Below are 22,267 nucleotides of genomic sequence, written 5' to 3' on the forward strand. Positions count from 1 at the left end.
GTAAATCTGACAAAGGTAGTAATATTTTGACAGAAACCAGTACATATAACCAACTTTTTAACCAACTTTAAATATTTGTTGAAAACAATATTTTTTCCATAAGATTTTATATAAAAAATATTTCAAATGTAGGAAAAATTGCTCAATACTGCTACAACATCCTAAATGCAGGTCCACATAGTTGGTAGTGAATTGAAGCTAATCACAAACTGACTGCAGTTTGTGAGTCATCATGACTACATAATTTATACGGAATCCCCACCCAACTCTCCCTACAACAGCATATTAAAAAGTATTTATTTTCCTAAGGTTCAAAGGTATTTTCTGTGCTCATACTAGTATTAAACAGCTACTTTACAAACCCTCGGATAGGGCTGGGTAAAAAAATCGATTCAATCGGTTTTGAATCGAATCCTTTACATTTTTGCAAAATCGATGTCTAGGGAATGAGATCGATTAGCTTTAAAGTATCAGGCGTGGCGTTCACGTTCAAATGAGTAGGAAAGATGCACTAAAGAGTACTTCAAGCCTTACAGCTGCAAATATAGCGAATAGGTTGACTGAAGACATTTACAAATGGGGGCTGACCAGCAAGCACCCTGTAGTTGCTTCAGACACGTTGCAAATATGGTTTGTGCAGTGAAGATAATGCAGCTCATGCATGTCTGCTGTGTCCCCGCTGTGTCACGTCTGCTTGCTTAAGTGAGGCCTTTCCACTTTTTACAAACAAGTTTGCAGTTTTGAGACAGTTTTGTTCACATCTTAAGTTTAAACTGTCCGATTTACAAGTTTGCACTTTGTGTTTAATATGACAGGAAAAAATTAAATACACGAGTATTTTGAAACACAGTTGAACCACTTTTTATTAGTGTAAAAACAGATTGAATTGAAATTAATCAATTTAGAACTGTATGAATCAAAATCAAATCGATTCAGGAATGTAGGAATGCATGTAACACCTTAAAAAACATTTTTTTATTGCTACTCCTAAAATGGATGAGAAATATATTACTACAAAAATAACATGTTTTAAAAACTTATCATTCATCCAAAATATCTGTAATGGTGGTTGGGTATCATAGCACAAGGAAGTTACAATACCTAAAGCTCAAAGATACCCCCATACTTGACATTGATTTCACAAGTTCACTGTTTAAACTTTGGGTGTTCCAACAAGACAACAATCCTAACCATATGTCAAAACCAATTTTTAAAGAATCATAAACCTGACCAACTAATCTATCTATATATATATATATATATATATATATATATATATATATATATATATATATATATATATATATATATATATATATATAGATAGATAGATATATATATATATATATATATATATATATATAGATATATATATATATATATATATATATATATATATATATAGATATATATATACTTGGTGTCAAAATATGAAATAAGAAAGCTTTTCAATGGCCCTGTATTTAGTACTCACTTCTACATCGAGGTCTCTCATTTCTCCAACTCCATGCTCCATTGGCCAGGCACTGGATGTGGGCGGGCCCAACACGATAATACCCAGGGTTGCAGGTAAAGATTATTTTAGTTCCATACTCATATTGCGAACCATTGACTATTCTCCATCTCCCATGATCCAGAGAGAAGGAACTAAGGCTGGGGCAGGACATTACTGGAAGGGGAAAAACAAATAAGAATAAAAACGTTAAATGCAGAGAAATACACCAACCCTGAAAAACAATCTAAATTTCAATCTAATCCAATAGATTATTTTAAAATTCTGCTTTTGCACAGAGAAAACAGTAGTTTTAATCAAGATTTGCTCTCATGGCACTGCAATGTCAACTTCTTTCATATAAACTATTATTCAAAATTGTCATCATATTTCAGAAAGTTAATGTTTTATAATAGATGTTTAAATCATTGTCTTCTCCATTATAGATCTATTCCATGATTTTATGACAGAGTTTTGTTAAACTATCATTCCCCACAAGGTTTCATAAGGAAACCACAGGGAGGTTCATCCAGATTATAGCAGTCAATACATTTGGAAAGATTTATGAATGTTCTTCATTCAAATAAAATTAATTCCTATGATTGTCTCTTAGCTTCTTACTGCACATTAATCCCACTCCATCCTTCCCCTCCGTTTCAGTCCTCCATGCAGCCTCTTGCACTCACCGATGCATCGGGGTATCTTGTTGTGATTGCTCCAGGTGCCGTCTGGCTGGCAGACTGTGGTCGTCAGTTCTTTGGAGGAGAGCCGATAGCCGCTGTTGCAGAAGTAGGTCACCCGTGTGCCGACGGAGTAATCAGCAGCAAGCACACCTCCGTTCGCTGGAGCACTAGGCACACCGCATGACACAGCTAGAGGCGGCAAGAGGACCATTTTCAGCACATGTTTATGCAGAGCAGAAGACATGTATTAGATAGACTCCTAGAACAGATACACGTCAGCTTGACAGGAAAACACACATGTAGGCTATTGCAGGACACAAACAACTTTCAGGTTTAATAACATAAGAAGCTATTTCCTTTACTTTCTGAGCATAACAGTTGCAGAGAGTAAAAATTTAACAAGATATAATTACTCATTTTGCACCAACCAGCTGGTTTAGATATTTGACATCCAAACTCATTCATGGCAGACCCTTCAAGATATCACAGCAGGGAAAGCTCATGTGTAATTAGCAACATTAATAACATCACCACTGAAGTAAATTGAGTCAGAGCCAGTGCCCTGGTACTGTGCTTGATTCCTCAATGCGGTGGCTTAGTAAAGCACTAAATAGAGCTGAGTTATATCATAAACTAAATGAGTTGCACCTGTCAAAACTTCTATTTCAAAGTGTTACATTTCCGAGAACACCATCCAGCTTCAACACCTGCTTTTATAATAGCGTCGGTGGATAGCCAGTGCTTTTTTTCACTTCACACGTTTGATTGTTGTATAAATGTATTCAGGCTGTGGGTCTTTTAACCTGCTCATAAAGTTTTAAGAGGTAGACAAACAGAAAGTGATAAAGAGGATAAATAAAATACATAAGGGTGTGCAATCTAATTGAGAATTCACTGCTTAGAGATAGATATTATGATGTTCAAATATAAGAACACATTTAGGAAAGCAGAGCTAAATCTAGGCTCAAATGTTTAGTTGTTTCGTCAACAGATTCTAGAACCAGATATTAGGATCTCTACCGCTCCTACAAAAATGCTCTGCTTGACAACCATGTTCTTAGGTTTTCAATTGTGCAGTACTCTTTCTATTTTATTACCTCACCCAGATCCAAGCAAAACTTCACCACAACTAACATTCCAGCTATGTTCCTCTCTGCAATGTCACTAACCCTCCCAGTTGTCTCAGAACACTCTGAGGCCTTCCCACAGCAGCTGAATTCAAATAAAGTGGGCTGATCATATTCTAGGCTGTAAGAGTGATGGCGACCAAGTATGCAAAACACCTTTCAGACTCTTTTTCTTAAGTAAAAACCAAAAAAAAAAAAACTTCCTACCTAATCATCCTAATCATGTGCTATTTTATGGGTTTTGTTGCATTAGAAACTGATACAACACAATTACAGTAGGTTTGTAGTTGTGATGGACCAAAATGTAAAAATATCAAACTTCCTTGAAAGGCACTTTACTGTTGTGTTAGAGCATGAGTACAATTCCTACACCAGCTGGGTAACTTTCTACTTTCAAAATTTTTAACCTACAAAAGTAGGAGGCAATCAGACACTATAGAACTGGAAAGAGACAAATAGATCTGGGTAACTCTAGGCTTACAAATAAGACCCAACAATAAGCTTGAGCAAGTCACTTTCAGGGTGTCTATCAGTTTCAACACAAAGAAAATGAGCAGGATATATGACTGATATGGTTTAGTTACTGTGTCTACATATTACATTCATTTGTACTATAAAAAAAGAGCCATCTAGACTACCAGCTTGGTAACAATTAAACGGATATAAATGAAATACAGTATAAACTTTTTCTCTTCCGATGACAGAAAATTTCGATGTTTTGTTTAGAATCCCTGGGATCACTACAATATAATTACTGCATCTAAACTCATACCAGATGGGCATCATCCGAATGAATATATCAGTTCATCAGTAGGGATGGCTGGCTCTACGTGCTATGGAAAATATGTGCTCAATTAGCAAACTGATGGAATCAATCATAGGTGCAAAATGTTTTTTAAATCTTCTAAAATACATATTTTGATTTCACTGCATCAAGATAAAATGCAATTGATTGCACCATCTGTTGATGTTTACATCTGTTTGAGTGTGTACGAGTGCGTTTAGTGCTCGCAACCACGAGCCACAGCAAATGCACAATTTTGACATATGTGCATCAAGGAGCACAATTTGGTGCAGTGGACCCAACAGCAGCAGACTATACATACGGATGGCAAGTTAGCGAGCAATTTAAAGAAGTGCAAATTGAAAGAGAAGCGTAGATTGATTTTTGTTTAATTTCCACCTGACAGGAAACTGGCTCTCAACCAGGTTGGATTCAGTTCAGCAACTAATTGCACAGGGATAGGATTCAAGCTGAGACTCTTGTTTGCTCAGTGTGCATGTCTTTTCACCAGCAAAGAACAGGGTTGCAGAGCCAATGACCAGAAGATTGGAGTTAGAAGCTAGCTGATTCCAAAAAAAAAAAAAGAAGAAAAGCCAGAGATGATGAGCTTACCTTGACATGCGGGGACCGGTGCATCCCAGGCATAGTAGCCGTAGGAGGTCTCCTTGCACTCAGCTTTGCTTTTCCCAATAAGCTTGTACCCCCTGTCACAAGCCCAGGTCACCATGCTGTTAAGGTGACCCCCAGTCTGTCTTACTACAGAGCCATGGTGTGGGGAGTCTGGGGTACTGCAGTACTTTGCTACAATAGATAAATGGATAAACACACAGTGGAGAACAGGAAAAAAGAAAAGCCAACGGAAGAGAGGGTGAAGAAAAGAGTGGAGGAACAAAGGTGGAAAAGTAGACATTAAGAGGGAGAAAAATCAACAACGCAGAGACAAAGATGAGAGATCATTAATAAACTATCTAGAGAAAGGCTTAAGTGAACATTTTTTACCAAGTCAAAGCTCTATTTTAAATGCAGACCCATTATGTGCAGAAATGCCGTAGGAGTGTCACATTTTTTAGCCCTCATGCTGTGTACCAAACAGTAAAGGAAGCCTTCAAAATCACATTATTACTTTTCCTTGCTAGCCTATGGGCATGCACATATTCAATTTGCTTCAGTACACACAGTACTGGTGCATCCTGCAGTTATTTATACCATAACATTCCCTTCCCACTTCTTACAGGCCATCAATCTTGAAAAAAAAAAAAAAAAAAAAACACTAATTTGATTTCTAGAAGAGGACTGGTAAATGGCCAATGGGACAGAAATTTCAAGGGAGAGTTTTGTGCATTCCAATAGCTGTCAACCACATCTTCAAATCAGCATGGCTGGGAGATAGCAAAGATTTAAGACGAAAAGACACTTTGGAGTTGAAATCAGTTCCTATTTAACTCAATCAAGTCAAGAAGGAGTTCCCTTTACAAAATTCATCACACCAACTTGCTTTAAGAGGAACACACTTGTGTATTGAATATAATAGAGAAAGAAAAACATTGAAATATTTATATCTTTTGTGCTTTTTGCATTTTTATTGATGCATTTCAAATAGAAGAAGACATCTGTGCTATTCTTTCCTAGCAGCACTTGCTTTATTAAAGAGTCAATTAAGAATTAAAACCCTCTGAACTTTAGGGAGTACAAAACAGCATGCAACCCTACTAGTGACTTCCTTCCTGCCTTTTGTGTTTTGTTCATGAGAGCATCTCCAATTGTGATCTATGATTTGTGTAAAAAGTGTTTTTAAAAGCAGTGGTGAAACCAAAAACCATGATATCTCAGTATAATGAAAGCAGACTGTGATAATAATTCATGTTGTCATATTGCATTGACATGGAAAAGCTTCAGCTAAAATGGCTTGATACATATTGTTCAGCAAAAAATATGCCTTAGTGTCAGAGATTGGAATGATAATTTCAAGCTGCAAATTACAAAAAATATGTCACTATGATGTCCTTCTATTAAAAAGGCATGCAGGAAACTTTGGTGGAGGAAAACAACTCATCTCAGCCCTAACTGTTGTCCATCCAGACGTAACCTAAAAATTCTCGTAATTGTTTTGATTAGTGAATGCACCTTAGATTGTCTCTTTCCTTCCTTTGGTGTGTGGTATTTGTTACTGAGGGGAAAGAACACTTCAAGGTAGATAATATCAGTTGAGTGTTTAAACAAGGATTTGAGAGGAAGCACAGATGTGAGAAGCTATTTGAAAGAAAACTGCATTTTTAGAGAAATTTTTGTGGCTCTTTTGGGCTGCAAGAGAGAGAGAAACTTTTGAAGGATAATAGAAATGCTAAACAAAGTAAAGAAAAGCTTTAGCTTTTTATCCTTCTTAGCTTTCAATCTCTGTCTGTTGAGAAGCATGCTGGTAACCTTGGAAAAAGATATTGGTAGCTTTAGAAATATATGATTTAACATGAGGGTCTGCATTCTCTACACACTACACTCACATATTGCTGTTTGAAGAATGCAAATGTCACCCACTTTGCTAATCACTAATCTGAGATGGTAAAGATAGTTTAATGTATCAGAATGTTTTTTCTTGCTTTAAACAAACAATACAACCCTGTTTTTACAATGACTGTCTCCCATCTGCTCTAGATATACAAACAAAATTATGAGGGCAGGAAAGCCAAAAAAAACACGAAACGCATTCTAACCTCCTATGTTAGGATAGTTTCAGGCAAATCAGAAAACAGTAAAAAAAAAAACATCAACCAATCAAAACTAATTAAAAATAAAATTTTGCCTCAAAGTTACTCATACCCCTGTCAGGTTTAGATATGGCTTTTTTTTTAACCAGAAGTTGACTGATTGAAATGACATTGGCGTAACTTGAAATGTTTTAAGGAAATCTTTCCAAATTATTATTTCAAACAATCTCTCAATTTCTCAATAAATAATGGATGAGCCTTTATTTAAAAAACTGTTTTTTTTTTGTTGTACTTACCAGTTTCTGCATGGCATATTTCCACTGGTACAAGTTGACCATTAATCTTTTGTAAGAAGGATTTTTACTGGGCAACTCTGGTTAAATATACACAAATTCAAAAGAATGTAAAGGCCAAATTAAAAGATTCCTCTCAGTTTAAATCTAGCAGGGGTATGAATAAATCTGGGCCTTACATTAAAGGTACACTATGCAACCGGTGTTGATTTTCCAGCGAGGCTCCCCCCAGAGGGCGAAAGTAAAAGTGCACTGTCGTAAATATGCTCAGCTGTTCTCCTTGTTTCTCCGTCAAGCCAGGCGCGGTTGTTTTGAGCTTAGCAGACAGGCGAACGCAGCTGGCGCGACAGAAGCAGCGAGTTTACATGCAAAGTCAATGGTTGACGCGCGTCAAGGCGCAGCAAAAGGTCCCGCGGCGCGTTTTGAGCAGCAGGCGCAGCACGTCTGAGCAGCTGAAGCAGCGCGTCGGGCGCGTTTAAGCATCTGACACGTGTGACGCGCCGCAAACGCGCTGCTGCTCGAGATGGAAAACGCGTGTGACGCGTCGCAAACGCGCTCCTGCTCGAGATGGAAAAATTTTATTTTTGCTGCTCGACGCGCCGCCTCAACCAATCAGAGAAGCTGATCTGGGAGCTGGCAGGGAGAGAGACACAGCGCTGATGATCAGAGCGCTATTATCACTCCTCTTAAACAGTTTATTGACGCCTAAATTAACTTAAAATGCAGAAATCTGCCAGCAGAATATGTTCGCTTTTATTATCCTGCTGCCTGCAGTTTGGATTATTTAGATGAAAAACACCTACCAGCTGCCGCCGTGAACCGCGAGGAGGCGACCCAGCCAGAGGCTGCTGATGAAGGGATTCCAACTGTCGGCGCACCGCTGCTATGTGGGGGTCTGAGCGGCTCCGACAGAAAAAATATTGGAAGGCAGGATTGTAATCTGGAGGAACTGACTGCACTGATTACGTTTTCAGGTGTATTTTCTCACTTAAAAACATATTAAAAATACTTTATTCCCACTGATCACAGCAAATATAGCTGCAAGGCAGAGAAAGGATAGTGAAGCTCCGCCCAACGCGCGTCAGACACACTTTTGCACCGCGCAGCCAGAGCAGCAAAGCTGCTTCAGCCGCGCGTCAGAACTGGTACAAGCAGTAAAAATGAAGCAGCAGACGCGATTTTGGTGCTTTTGCTGTGTCCGGTGTGAAAGCAGCACTGCACAAAGATCGCCACTGTGCTAGCAACGAGAATGCTTTTAACTGGGGCGTGTAGCAGTTCTCGCCGTAAAGCAAGACCGACTCTCGCGAGACTTTTGAGCCTGTGGGTGCGGGTCGGTGCTCCTGCAATTGCAAGTGCGGTTTTTCCCCCACAGACCACCAGGGCGGCCGAGAATACCTTTGTTCAACCTGAAATGACTCATTTAATCATCCAAAACGTTATGGAACACATTAATTAACTGAAAAATGTTGCATAGAGTGCCTTTAAAGGGATAGTTCGGGATTTTTGACATGAATCTGTATGGCATCCCCATCACCAGTGTCATGCAATCACACTGACTTACCCCTGGCAGCATCCTGTGAGCAGAGTTCTCGTCCAGCTTTGGTCAAGCCGAAAGTAGTCCGGCAGGTTTGCTAGACCCAGCGAAATAGAACGTTTCTCTTCCCAAAACATTATGTGTTCAAAAGAGTGATATTTTTGCATCCCAAAAACATTGTAGTGGAAAAAGTCACACGTCGTTATCACTTGGTCCTATTTTCTCTCTCAACAACAGCCAGATGCATCTGGCTGTTGTTTAAAGCTGGACGAGAACTCTGCTCACAGGATGCTGCCAGGGGTAAGTCAGTGTGATTGCATGACACTGGTGATGGGGATGCCATACAGATTCATGTCAAAAATCCCGAACTATCCCTTTAAGTATTTCTAACACATGTTTAAGTGAACAGTCACCACATTTACACAACAAAAAATGTACTCACTTGCAAATCATAAAATACATCACTTGCCTATTTTTTTAAGAGCAAGGGCCAGATTTACTTTTTTTACATTAGGAAAACCTTCAGAGTGCATTAAAGCCATTAACACAGACCTTTATTGTGTGCATCAATGGGAGTGCTGGTATTAACTTTGTGAATGATTTTTTTTGCTCACATGTTTGCTCACATTTCACTGGGAAATTGAAGCAGAACTTGTTGAAATCAAAGAAAGCTAAACTTAAAGGTCCCCAAATAAAACTCACTCTTGATTTAAATGCAAAAGCTTCTGTCAGGATGTACCGCATATTCAGAAAGGAAAAGAAGAGTTTGTGCAAAGGAGATTTGTTTATTTGTCATTTGTATGTTATTGAAATGTAGCATTAGATTATATCACAAAAACTGTTTTTCAAACCACAGTAATCTCATTTGACAGACAGTTTGGATAACCTTACACCTAAAGCTAAGATAAATCATAGCCTACAAGGTTTTATATCTGTGTTTTCAACAATAACAACCCATAATTTAATTGAACTGTGGAGTTTTTTTTCTTTTCGATTTTTAGAAAATTTGAGATTGAGAATTTTTTTTTTTTTTTTTTTTTTTTCTTGTTTTTTGTTTCATTTATTTTAGGAAAATTGATTCAGAGGGGAATTTCTAGTTGTGAAACATTTTATTTTCAGCTGAATAAAAAGTATTCCAGTCTCCAAAATAAATGTAACTTAGGGATTTTTTTTTTGTGTGTTTTTATTCAAGATGTTCAGACCTTGTAGAGTCTATCATTTAGTAATTTGAACATTTGAATTCATCTTGAACACAACAAAAATGCACATTTATTTTAGCCACAAAGTTGAGGACTAGTCCTGTCATCATGAGCAGGATTTTTAGAAAGTCAAAATAGATAAAAATGTATGGCCAAAGGGCGGTATCTTGGGGTTGCTCGGTCTTCATTACCAACTTCAGAAAATAGTGGCATGCTAACTCAGTGTTTGTTAATTTGCAGAATGCTACATTGATAGGCACAATATATTGAACTGTTTGCTTTGGTTATATAAAAATAAGTTTGAGCTTTTCAGGAACATAAAATGAATCTTAGGCTTGTACGAATGCACCCCATGCACACATTTAACTGTGGTGGATGCCGTGCATCTTTTACTCTCACAAAAGCCAAAAGAAAACCCCTGTTAAAGTGCACACCATCATGAACTATTTGAAATATCAGGATATCTTAAAAGAAAATGTTGTACACTCAACCAGGAACAAATGGTAAATTGTTGTGTAGTTGTTTAAACAGAAAATTGACCAAAACATGATATAGAAATGGCTTAGACAAAAAAAAATCAGTTTGCATTGTTACTTTAGGCCCCAGACATACATGTGATAAAAAAAAACAAAATAAAAAAAAACTGTGAGAACTAAAGAAAAGAGAGCATAAGAGAGGATCAAGGACAATCTAGAAATGCTGATAGATGAATAATCTGAGATCTGTATTCTTAAACCTTGTTAGATAGGAAGAATAAGAGTTGTCTTGTTGGCCTAAGGTGCTATCTTTGTAAGAGAATTACTTAACACCACTGATCTTTTCTTTATTGCAAACTGAAATCAGAGGTTGAATTCATCCAATTCATTATCCAGTGGAAGTCTGTTCTATGGTAACAAATGATTTATTTATATGAAAGATATCCACTCAAATAATAAGCCAAACCACAAAAAGCATTTCTTCTTGTTAATAAAAGCAATAAACTGTACAACAAAAATTCATCTTGATATTGTTTACTTAGTGTTTTTTAGCCTGATAAGAGTTTTTGCATTTGGTGCGACAAGCAGACCTAAACATTGTTCTAGGCTGTTACCGTTTTCTGGCAGTCCTTACTGGAGCTGTGCAGCGGAATTTGCAATATAATTGCAATTTAGAAAAACGCACATTTCAAATCACAGAAGCAATCAGGCAGCTTAAGCTACCATTACATTGAGCTGGGAAGTTCATGTTGTATTCTGAGTGCTACTAAATTTAATTTTTATTTAATTTGAACGAACCTTTGAGATAAAACCATCCTGTTTTCAAGAGGGTCTTATTAGTTATGCTTTACCCCTCTTGGTATCAATGACCTTTATGGGCGTTTATATACTCGGCCTTTGCTGTTTTTCCTTGTTTACTTATGCCATGTGTTCTTTATTCTGTACCTATGTCATACGGGCGAGTAAAGGTAAATAAAGACATGAAGTTCACTGAAACTAAAAAGCATAAAAACAGAAATACTCTAACCCAACAGGGTTCCATGAGATAATCATAAAATGTTTGTAACCAGAGTGAGAACCTAGAAAAGAAATGTTTTGAGACAATATGTGATTAAGTCCCTGTGAAAGGATTGTACCACATATTTATCAGGGGAGGATTCATATCTCATATTTTGTTTACTTGTTAGACAAATATTAATCGTAGTCTTGATTTGAATACAGCTAAACTGACACTCAAATTCATCTTTGTATAAAAAAGGCAAATACTGTAGCTGGTAGAGTTTAACCTCAACGCATATAAGATACCAAACTAGACACTCCCACTAGCACCGTTTCTAAACTTTTTGCAGCATATTCAATTTTCTCTGACTCAGTAAATCTGGCCCAAAATCTACTTAAATATAACATTAATAAAAAGAGAATATGATTATAAGATGGATACATACTTTGATACTCACCCACATATCTGATGTGGAAGCCGCGGCGGTTGGTGGCGTGGTCAGTGGACCAGCGCAGCAGCAGCTGATGGCCTGTGGTTGTTAGATTGAAGGGAGTTTCTAGGTCACCGCTGAGTGTTGAAAGGCTCTGACTGTAGATGTTAGGACCTAAGATTGATAAAAAAACAATCAAATAAAATCAAAACATAAACAATTTCCTAACTAACTTTTGATTTGATTCTAATAATTTTAGTAAAGAAAAGAAAAATGGTAAATTTTTTACCCACCATCGAATATTTCCAGGATGTCAAATTCTTTTTCAGTCTCAAAAAGTTCAAAGTGCAGAGTGATGTTGTAGCCCTTCTCTACGTTGATTAGCCAGGAGCACGTCTGAAGATTGGAGTAGTTTTCAGGATAGCCGGGACTTAAGATCACCCCCGCTGAGTCAAAGCGCACCTCGTATGCTGGACATTGCACTGGAGAGACAGAATTAAGGGTCAGCAGGCATTTTTTGGAGAAAAGGATCATCAGTGATTTAAAAAAAAATAAAAAGGTGCATACAAGTGCATACAAAAAGACTCAACTAAAAGACTCAACAGACATCAAATTAATCACATAGGAAATGTATTGGTATTCCAAGAAATGCCAAAACTGGTGAGCCTGCTGCTGTCACTGGGCTACATTAAACTCAGTCTAATGTTAAGACTCAGCCTGTAAGACATTAACTTTTTATGGAAAATACTCTAGGTGTGTATTTATGTCTCATTTCCTGGTGGCTAGCAAGTGTGAAATAATGACAGTCCCATTTTTTGCTTTGTTGGTGCTAAAAGCTAGTCTTGAAGGCTAGTAGTGAAATAACATGGCGCATATGAAAGGTTAATGCGGACAACTGCTCCAGATAAAAAGGTCGGGGGAGAAGTTTGGACATATATCAAATAAAAAAAGAGAGAAATATTGAAATAATGTAACAACGAGAAGGATCTTGCTAAAACTGCTTAAACTTTCTGCCACTGCTCTAATAGAATGTAATTCTGTATATTATTGTATATACGGTAACAAAAAACATAAAAAACCTTGTTTTAAAAACCATAACACGCAGAGAAACTTTTCGTGGCCAATGAAACAATAACTGCTTTTAGACTATTACCATGACAAATCTCTTCTTGTTAACATCATCTCGTAACACGAATAACTTTGAACCTGTATGTGGTAACCTCAATAGATTTTCAACATACATGTAGATGCTGCTGCAAGAGTTGTGATGAAAATTAAAGACAAAGCATATTTTCTCTATTTTTGCTTCCCTTAATTGGCTCCCAATACATCCAGAATACAATAAAAAAAAAAAAAAAAAACTTTGTTACACACATAAATCGTTTAAAGGACCATACAACCCTGTTCCACAGGCTTTCACTATGTCCAAATCTAATATTTGGAAAAATCTTACAGCCCGCAGGACCAAAGAAGGGAGGGAGGTTTGTGGTCCTTCCTGGAGAGTGATTGCAGCGATGAAAGCAGATGGACCGGTAATATGGAGGATTTTTCATCACGTCTTCTTTAGAGACAGATTTAAAAGAGGGAAAGAGGGGTGTTCTATGGAGGAGGCCAGTGGCCCTGAGCCATACTAGTTTGAGCAACTAGATCTAGAGATTCCAGAGGGCACCTGTGTGGCCAAGCCTCCTGAGGCATCAGACTATATAATGAGGACAGTTTCTGGGTCGGTGTTACCAATTTCACTTTTCATCCATTGATTCTAAATATATTTGCTAAGTAAGATTTGACAATTGGATAATAGATTATTATAAAGAACAAGAATTACAGCCATAATATTTTGTCATCCTTTGAAAGTGAGCTAGAATTAATAACATTCACAGTAGAAAACCAGAAACTGGTAGTCTGGCTGGGATTGCTACCCACATACTGTTTGAACTATTTTTCTAATGTCGGTTCTAACAGAATCTTAGCAAAAGCTGCATACATTTTTTAGATAATGATGCAACACAGGGTGTGTTTTATATTAAAGGAAATTTCTCTTCTTCTTTCTGTGAGGCTCTGGCTGTTTGGAGAAATACATAACTGACCAAAAAAAAACCCTGAAATTATAATTCAAAATGTCTATTACTGTTTTCTTATACTTTATAAATGTCACATAATCATTAGTAATGGTTTTAAGCTAATATGTTTAAACAGACTCTAAGATTCCCTTATTATTGGCTTTTGGATGCAATCTATGATAATAAAAAAAAGAAGCAAAACATAGTCGATTTAAATAAAAAATCCATATCACATTACAGAACTCAGAGACAGGAAATCACAGTTTGCAAATCATTGGCATAGATGTAATAATTATAAAACATTGGACTCAAAGGATTCTGAATAACCTTTAAGGTTTTGAACAGTCCTTGCTTAAAACTGGTGTGTTTGTGAACTCATGCACCACACAGACCACAGCAAAGCTGCATTTGCTTCATGAAGATAAACATGACAAAGGTTGCTTTCTGCAAACCTGTGAACAGCACCATTTAGGTAAGCAGTGTTCATAATATTTATGCTCTCTATTACGAGTTTAATAAACTAATGTTGCCAGGCAACACACCAGTGGATCCAATGAGCGCTGCTGGGGCTTAAACGCTTAGACTTCAACTTTTAGTGCAGGGATTAAAAAATGAATCATGAGAGGCTTAAAATGTTTCAAACCCCCTCAATATCACTACTTCATGAGATAGGCCTATAAAGTACTGTAATAGGGACAGGAAACACCCTGAGACCCAAATCGCAAGGTATCCATGAGGGTGTGTTTGTTTAGGCAGCACCAGGGGCGTCTCTAGGTTGAAGAGACAAGGGTGGCTCAGCCCCTAGAAGATAATGCGCGCGCGTAGCGCGCGCCGAATTTTTTCAGTGCACCTGCTAAGGCGTTGTCTAAGACAAGGGTGTAACTTTGTGTTGAAAGTTGGTGGGGACGGCTCATAAGGAAAGGGAGCTACCTGCGCGACGCCTTTTTTTTTTTTTGTTGGAAAGGATAAAGCCAAAAAAATGCGAATAACATTTATCAATTTAATGCTTACAGTTGAAAACATAACTGTTACAATATTCACTTATATATTTTGTGCAAAAAATATCACATAAATCTAAACAGACAGTACAAATCAAAGAAATCAAATAAATATATCAATTTTGTAGAACATTTATTGACAGTCAATTTTGGGTCACTTTTTAAAATTAATTTACTTTTAAACCAGGACTCGGACAAGATCTTATGGGACCTTAAGCAGAATATGATTAAGCAACTCCGTCTTTCTGTCTAGAACATCCACCAGCAGGGTATCCAGGGGGGGATTTACCATTAGGCAATACTAGGCAGTTGCCCAGGGCCCCAAGTTCTGGGGGCCCCATAAAACTCTGTTTCCATGTATGGTTAATACAACTAATCCTTATTTGTGCACATTAATTATGTTTTTGATAAAAATCCTTTGGCTAAAATGCCATCAGAACGCTGATAAATAGAGAGGAAAAAGGGACAAGGAGAGAGGGACAAAACCTAGAACAAATAATGGATGTCTATTCTATTAACATTTCTCTATCTGTACAATGGGTCTGTTTTATGGGTTTACTTCTCAGGGGGCCCCCTGCCTGTCTTTGCCTAGGGCCCCAAATTTCCTAAATCCGCCCCTGAGGGTATCAATACTGATTTGATAGAATCTGGGAGAGCGGACTATGTTCAACCATCCATTTTCTTTAACCTTATCCCTCAGTGGGATCAGGAGGTGCTGGTGCATATCTCTAGCCACGTTCTGGGTGAGAGGTGGGATCACCCTGGACAGGTCACCAGTCTGTCGCAGTATGTTCAACCAGCTTAAAAGTAATCGGTAATCAGATTTATTATTTGCACTTTTACTAAGTGAACTTTCTAACTCCCTTAAATCTGAAATTCCAATGCCAAAATTGTTTAAATCTTTTATCTTTAGACCGCCTGCAGAGTGACGTCACACCTGCAAGATCCTATCCTTACCTTCCTGCTAGATTGCAAAAAGCAGCTTGCTCATGAGTTGTCAACTTAACACGCTAAATCTTAAATGTACGTGTACATATAAAAGAAAAAGGGGCGCAGTGCTTGCTACTGAATGGCAACACTATCAAAGTCAGGAAAAAGTTTTAAGTAAAGCCGGGATTAAAACAGTAGCTACAAGAAGCTTCAAATAAAAGGTGTTCTTTATGTTCGACCTAAACACCAACTCCGATAGACCATCAGTAGAGCAGCTGTTTAAATTAATCAATCACTGCTGCGAAAGCTTATAGCAGTGAAAGCTAATATACCACAGCCATCACTTAATAAACGCAAAATAAACAACCCTCTAAAAACTGAAAACTGTCATGGACTGAAAGTCCTGTTTTTTATGTGGGAAATTATTTGCGTGTGTTTTAGTATAATTCTGATATATTGGCGCTGTTGTCTGTTTCTATGGCAACGATACTGAATGTAGTGTAGCTTAGAGACCTGCATGGGTCGAGTTTTACCAACCCGCACCCGCCCGAACCCGTTAGGATGACTACCGAACCCGACCCGTCACCCGCGGATATCTTCAATTCAAATGTTATGGGGAGAGGTTGGAGGGGGGTGATGGGGAGAAAGCGAGAGGCAACAGATTCTTTTTTCTGAGTTTTTTTTGTCGGGGTTTGTGGACGGTGAGCAGCGGGGAGAACTTTTTTTATTTTCTTTCTGAGGAGCGGCATGAATGGGGTTTTAATCAGATATACACAGCACCGAAAGCAAAATACGTGTACAAAATATTGGTGGGGACATGTCCACACCAGTCCTTAAGGAAGTTACGCCTATGATTGTTCAGATTAACTTGTCTTCTTTATGGCTTTTATTCGGTGCTTTACTGCATTTGTTTTGGGAAAATATGAGGAAAAAATAAATACAGAAAAAAAAAATATATTTTTTAAAATCGCAAAATAATTATAGGGTGGCTAATGCCAAAGAAAGGGTGGCTGAAGCCACCCTTAAATAGGTCTAACGACGCTTATGGGCAGCACCTGAAAAATATGATCCCTTTTTCTGTGCTTTAAACATATGCATATATCTTAATCATATAGTATAAATTAATCTTACATATAACTATGAAATACTGTCCATTTAGTGGGGAATGCATATAACAAAGCCTCTTCACAGAAGCATGCCTCAACACAGAAGAGCCATCCTAGCCCTCTATGGCACAGGGTTTCACATTAGGCAATGTATGACAGTATGACAGCACTATACATATATGTTGAATGGTATAATAATAAGGTTTGAATCAATACATTTTAATACATTTAATATATTCTGAAATTCCATATAAATGCGATTTTGCACCCTGTGTTTTTCTCCCACATATTTGATCACTGCTGAACTTGATGAAATGGAAACATTTATTCCACTGCTATGCTGCTGCTCATTTACTGTCTAAAAGGTGTACAAAACTAAATATCGTTTTGTATACAAAATGACAATAAAAGTTTTCTAAGACTAACTCTAAGCCTACATTTTTATGTTCTGAGTAAAATTTATTTAACATTTGTAGCAAGACTTAACCGATACTCACTAACCAATGTGACCAAACCTCTTGTGGCCTGAAGAGATGTAGCCTAGCTTTTATTCCTAAACAGATTTTCAGAATCATATATTGCATTAGTCGTCTTCCATCTAACAGTTATGTACTACTTTGAGCTGATCTTTGACATAAAATACGGATAAAATACACTGAACTATGTGCTTTATTGTGGTGAAAGGGATGAATAGTATGACTACTTTAACAAGGGATTGCATGTCAACTCAGTCATGATTCTCTTTATTGTTGAAGCTGGTGTAGAACTATTTTTAATACCTTTTCATGCCGACAGAGCCTGGGGAAATATATCTTTAAAAGGAGGGATATTTGGGAAAGCTTGCACAGCCAAGCAAGGTCATTCTAGAGTTGTCTTTAAGACATGAAATGGCAACTAATAAATAAAAAAGGAATTGAAGAGCATAAGAGAGTTCTCTCATCATAGTCACTTGACAAGCCAGCGATGGGAAATAGCCCTTGTAACAAGCTTGCAGTAGTCGCAGTCTTAGGCCTGTGAATAGCAGGTCAACTCAAATTAAGTTCAACTTTACATGTCCCAAGGAGAGCAATTAGTTTCATGCTAGAGGTGCACAAGGGCATAACACATTCAATGCAAGAAATGTAATGAATTCTTAAGAGTAAAAATGAGGTGATCCATGAAAATGTCAGGCAACAAATTACCGACCCTAAAATTGTGCTAACTATGCCAATGTGATCCTCTAGGCCAGTTTTTAAGAAACACTCGAAAAAGAAGAGTAGTTATCTGACATATAAACAGACAAGTCTATTACTGACACTACCCATTTTAACGTGCACTGCACTACCTTAGCAGTTGGAGTGCTTAGTTTTGGCCAGAAGTCTTAAAAAAAGGAGTCCTGTAAAACATTTTTTCTTAAAACGATACATGTGTTTTTACCACATATGGGTTATTTGAACACATTCAATGAGAGAACAAAGTATTAGGAAGAAAGTCTCAACATCAATTACCTGTTTATATTTGGCAGGTTAATTTTATCACTTAAATCTAAACATGGGTTATTGTCATAAGTACCACTACTTCATCAGGCAGATTTTGGCATTTTGAGAAACAAGCAGGTAAAATTCTGTTGACTTTTATTCTCATGTGATTGCAGTTCTTTTGGCTAAAATGCAGATATTAGTTTTACCCAGGGATGAAGGTAAGCCGGGGAAGTCCGGTACTGCATACCACCCCTAAGATTTAGGGGTGATATGCAGTTCAAGGAAGACCTGCTGCCTCCTTTTTTGTTCCAAAAACTTTTGCACACAGTTACCAATCTAGAGATCAGTAAAACAAGTGTTTACCTTGTAAATCTCACACATGCTTCTTTAATATGTGTCTGGTGCTTATTAAAATCTGACAAACTCTTCTCCAGCAGCTGTGCTCCTGCACAAATCCGTCTGTGCGTTTTCCTAGCTCCGTGCCTGCTCTCACACTCCGCCCAGTGGTGCATTCAAAAACTCATTGCTCTCTCAACATCATCTGTGTGCTCAGCTGTCTCTGCCCCTAAAACTTAATAAACTATATGCAGCTGAACAAGAGCATCAGCCATTTGTAAAAACATAAAGTTTTATTTCAGGATTTCATTTCTTCCCGCTCATGAGAGGTGATGCAGAGCTTTATTTCTACCAAAAAAATCCCCCTATTATATCCAATAAACATTTGATTTTCCTACATACTTCATTCTGATGGTTCCTCTAATTGTATTAATTCAATTAGGATTTGAACAAATTTTTTTACATGGTTTCTAAAATTTTCTTTGAATATTTTAACATTTAAATTACAATTTTGAATCACATTCCCGTTTGTCTTGCTTTACAAGGCAGTTTTTGAGGTTCTCAGTGTATTTTTTTTTTATATCAACCACATAGGAGGTGATTGAAAAACTTAATTGGATGTCATGAAATTATTATAACTCTGGAACCTCAGTTTCTGTTAATAAAGAATGAAAATGAAAAAAAAAAATTGAAACAACTTCTAATTGTTTCCATATTTTCATTTTAACACTGTATATTTTAGGTTTTGCAACAGTCTGAGTATAGCTAAAAATAATGTGGTAAGTTTCATTACAATAATATCAATAAATGCTTTTCAAATCAGCAAAAGGGTAAGACTAAATGGTTACATGACATTAACCATTTAATATTTCAAAATTGGATTTTAAAATGCCAGTATTATAAAACATATTATGGAGGTAAAAAATGTCTTTGAATGTCAAATTGAAATAAATGATCAAATATCAGTTATCCCTGAATATGTATAGCAAAAATCCCTTTTTTTTCTTGAATAATCAAAATGTAGAAGTTATAGGCACAAATTCTAAAATACAAAAGTTTGATTTAGCTGTTTTATATGTTATATTAGTCAACATCTAAAAGAAAATCTGATAAAAAAAATTTAAACATTGTTTTATTATCTAAAAATGTTTTATCTAATCTGCTCAATCAGCTTTTTTACTTACAATGATGATATAAGCACTTCTTCATATCAAAAGAGAATGTATTTACCAAACTTTCTATTACAATGTCTTGACTCCTAAATATACCATGGAAAATTATAATACAATATGTATTTAAGCCTTGCTTTGGATTGCTAAATACAGGTACATTTAAAATTGTAATTTTGTTTAACAGGTTATTTTTAGACTCTATATATAGAACTTACTATTACAATAGCAATCTACAAAATTAATTAATTAACAATAACTTACAATAACTCTGATTAAGGACAGTCTGAAAACAAGTGCACTGGATCATATTGTTACCCCTCCATGTTTACTGACTATCTTGCATGGTCTAACCCATAATATCCTAACAATGCAAAATTTGTAATTACGATGTAAACATAAAATGCATATCAATGATTTAGCATGGCATTGAAGTTATTGTTAACTTGTGGTTTTGCTGTTTTTCTGTTGTGAGTGAGCTTCCTGTCACAGAGAGGATCTTTGCTGGTGGCTCGGTCATCCAGTGTTGCTGCACACCTGAGAACACTTCTCAATCAAGATGACTAGCGTGTTTTTAAGGAGGTGAAGGATCATCTCTATTTGGTGGATGATTACACAGGATGATACTCCAGCCAAAGACCTAAACCAGGAATATCTTTGAACCTCAGTTTGTCTCCAATCTTCATATAAACAGTCTTTCCTGTGTGCAGCAGTTCTCTGACTTCCCACACCTGCCTAACCACACACACCTTGCAAGAAACGTCTCCAGCATGACGTTTCTTGCAATATCAACACTCTCGGATCTCTCTCACATTCTCCTGGACCTCTGGGGCACAGCCTGCAAAGCCTGCTGAATCAAACCCCTACAGATCCATGCTACTGCCCCTTCATCTCTCAAGTAAGCAAATCAATCAGTCATCAGTTATCATCAACCAACTCCTTCCTGATCAGTCTGCTTTCTCCCCTCAGACCAACCAGAAATGTTCATCTGACTTCGACAGTTCTCAGCTTTCAGATTGTTGTTGCTTTTGCAACTAAAAGATAAAGTCACTGGTTCTCCGTGTGACTCTGCATGTAAGCCAATAAACTACAAACTGATGTGATAATTGTATATATTTTTTACCTTTTTTTTTTTTAAGCTATCAGTTTTTGTTATCTTAAACAGGCTCTTTCCTGGTTTTGTGCAAGATTTTATGAGTGCGGTAAATAAAATAATTTACAATTTAGTGTTGTATGGCTTTACTTGAGAGCCAAGTCATGTAAAAACATAAACCCACCTAATTCCCAATGGAATATTTTCAGAGGCAAAAAGACAGGAAGAAAACCAAAAACGTCAGACCAGGTATCACATATAGAGATGATCAAATATGTTTCAAATGGTTGATGCTCTATCCTTTAGCTCTTTAATGAACCTGAGATCTGTGTTCCTACCATGCTGGGATGACAAGTTCAGTGCAGTAAATCAAACTCCCAAGTTTTTATTAAAAGCTGTTGATATTTAATTGGTCTCAATCTGATCCTCAGCAGTCAGATGTGGATTCTTACACAGAGTGGGGGAGCTTTGTTCCAAAAAAAACTGCATATCCTGATCCTATGAAGAGCCGATTTGCCGCTGGGATACAGCTGGAAGGCGGCCTTCTGGCTGTCTGTCTGTTAAATGATGCATCAACAGTGAGTGCTGCTGACTGCAACCAACCTTGGAAAAGTGGTGTCAAGTTCACTCATAACATTATGATTACACATACGCAAGAAAAAAACGGTTAAAAGGTTCAAAATGTTAAAAACAGTCCACATCTTTACGAAAACATATCCATAGACCAAGAAGCGTATTTTGTGCAAAACAAACCTTGGCACACTGGTGGCAGCCCATCCATCTGTAGCCTCTCTCCAAGACGGCAAGTCAGGATCTCACTTCCCACCAAGGTGAAGCCTGGCTGGCACGAGTACCGAATAATGTCTCCTATAGGGTCGTTTATAACAGCGATCATGCAAACAAAAACACAAGAGGTGAAAAGTGGACATGAGAAACAGATCCATCAATTCATTGACTTGTGCAGCCACCAACATATGACCAACACAATCACACATCCAGCCATGTTGGTAACACTCCTTAGCAACACCACTTGAAAAAGTAATCAGCTGCACATTTCTTAATGAAGATTGACATCCCTTAGAACTTAAGGCAATTCATTAAATTACACAGCCATAAACTCGCACACCAGCACACCCAAAAAAATAAAACTACACACAAATTCAAAGGCTGAAAGTGAGGCAGCCACTGGCCACATGACTTCCACTTCACTTTACTAATTACTTCTGAACACTGAAAACACAAACAGCTTATAAGTACATCTAATTAGCCCTGCCTTCAAACTAATATTTTAATGCATAAAGCATGAATAGATGAGAACACTTAAAAGGATGAACAGAGAGAAGGATGCATAGACACTGGCGATAGAGCAAGATGGCAAAGACTACAATAAACATC

General features: G+C 37.2%; 1 protein-coding gene across 3 annotated transcripts in view; it reads right to left on the reverse strand.

Moving 5' to 3' along the window:
• LOC119777104 (CUB and sushi domain-containing protein 3-like) overlaps window positions 1-22,267 on the reverse strand; it is a 319,759-nt gene that overhangs the window by 82,395 nt on the left and 215,097 nt on the right. For 2 of the 3 annotated variants that reach the window (XM_038275900.1, XM_038275898.1), the window contains exons 46-51: window positions 21,626-21,739; window positions 12,014-12,202; window positions 11,748-11,894; window positions 4,699-4,887; window positions 2,179-2,364; window positions 1,475-1,669 (exon numbers count right to left, since the gene is read on the reverse strand). In XM_038275900.1, the coding sequence (XP_038131828.1) occupies window positions 1,475-1,669; window positions 2,179-2,364; window positions 4,699-4,887; window positions 11,748-11,894; window positions 12,014-12,202; window positions 21,626-21,739 (1,020 nt within the window). Of the gene's footprint in view, window positions 1-1,474; window positions 1,670-2,178; window positions 2,365-4,698; window positions 4,888-11,735; window positions 11,895-12,013; window positions 12,203-21,625; window positions 21,740-22,267 lie in introns of all 3 variants that reach the window. The other variant, XM_038275899.1, reaches the window with a different exon arrangement.

Source organism: Cyprinodon tularosa, unplaced genomic scaffold, assembly GCF_016077235.1.
Source record: "Cyprinodon tularosa strain WSP-4 unplaced genomic scaffold, ASM1607723v1 ctg98, whole genome shotgun sequence".
Taxonomy (NCBI): Eukaryota; Metazoa; Chordata; class Actinopteri; order Cyprinodontiformes; family Cyprinodontidae; genus Cyprinodon; species Cyprinodon tularosa.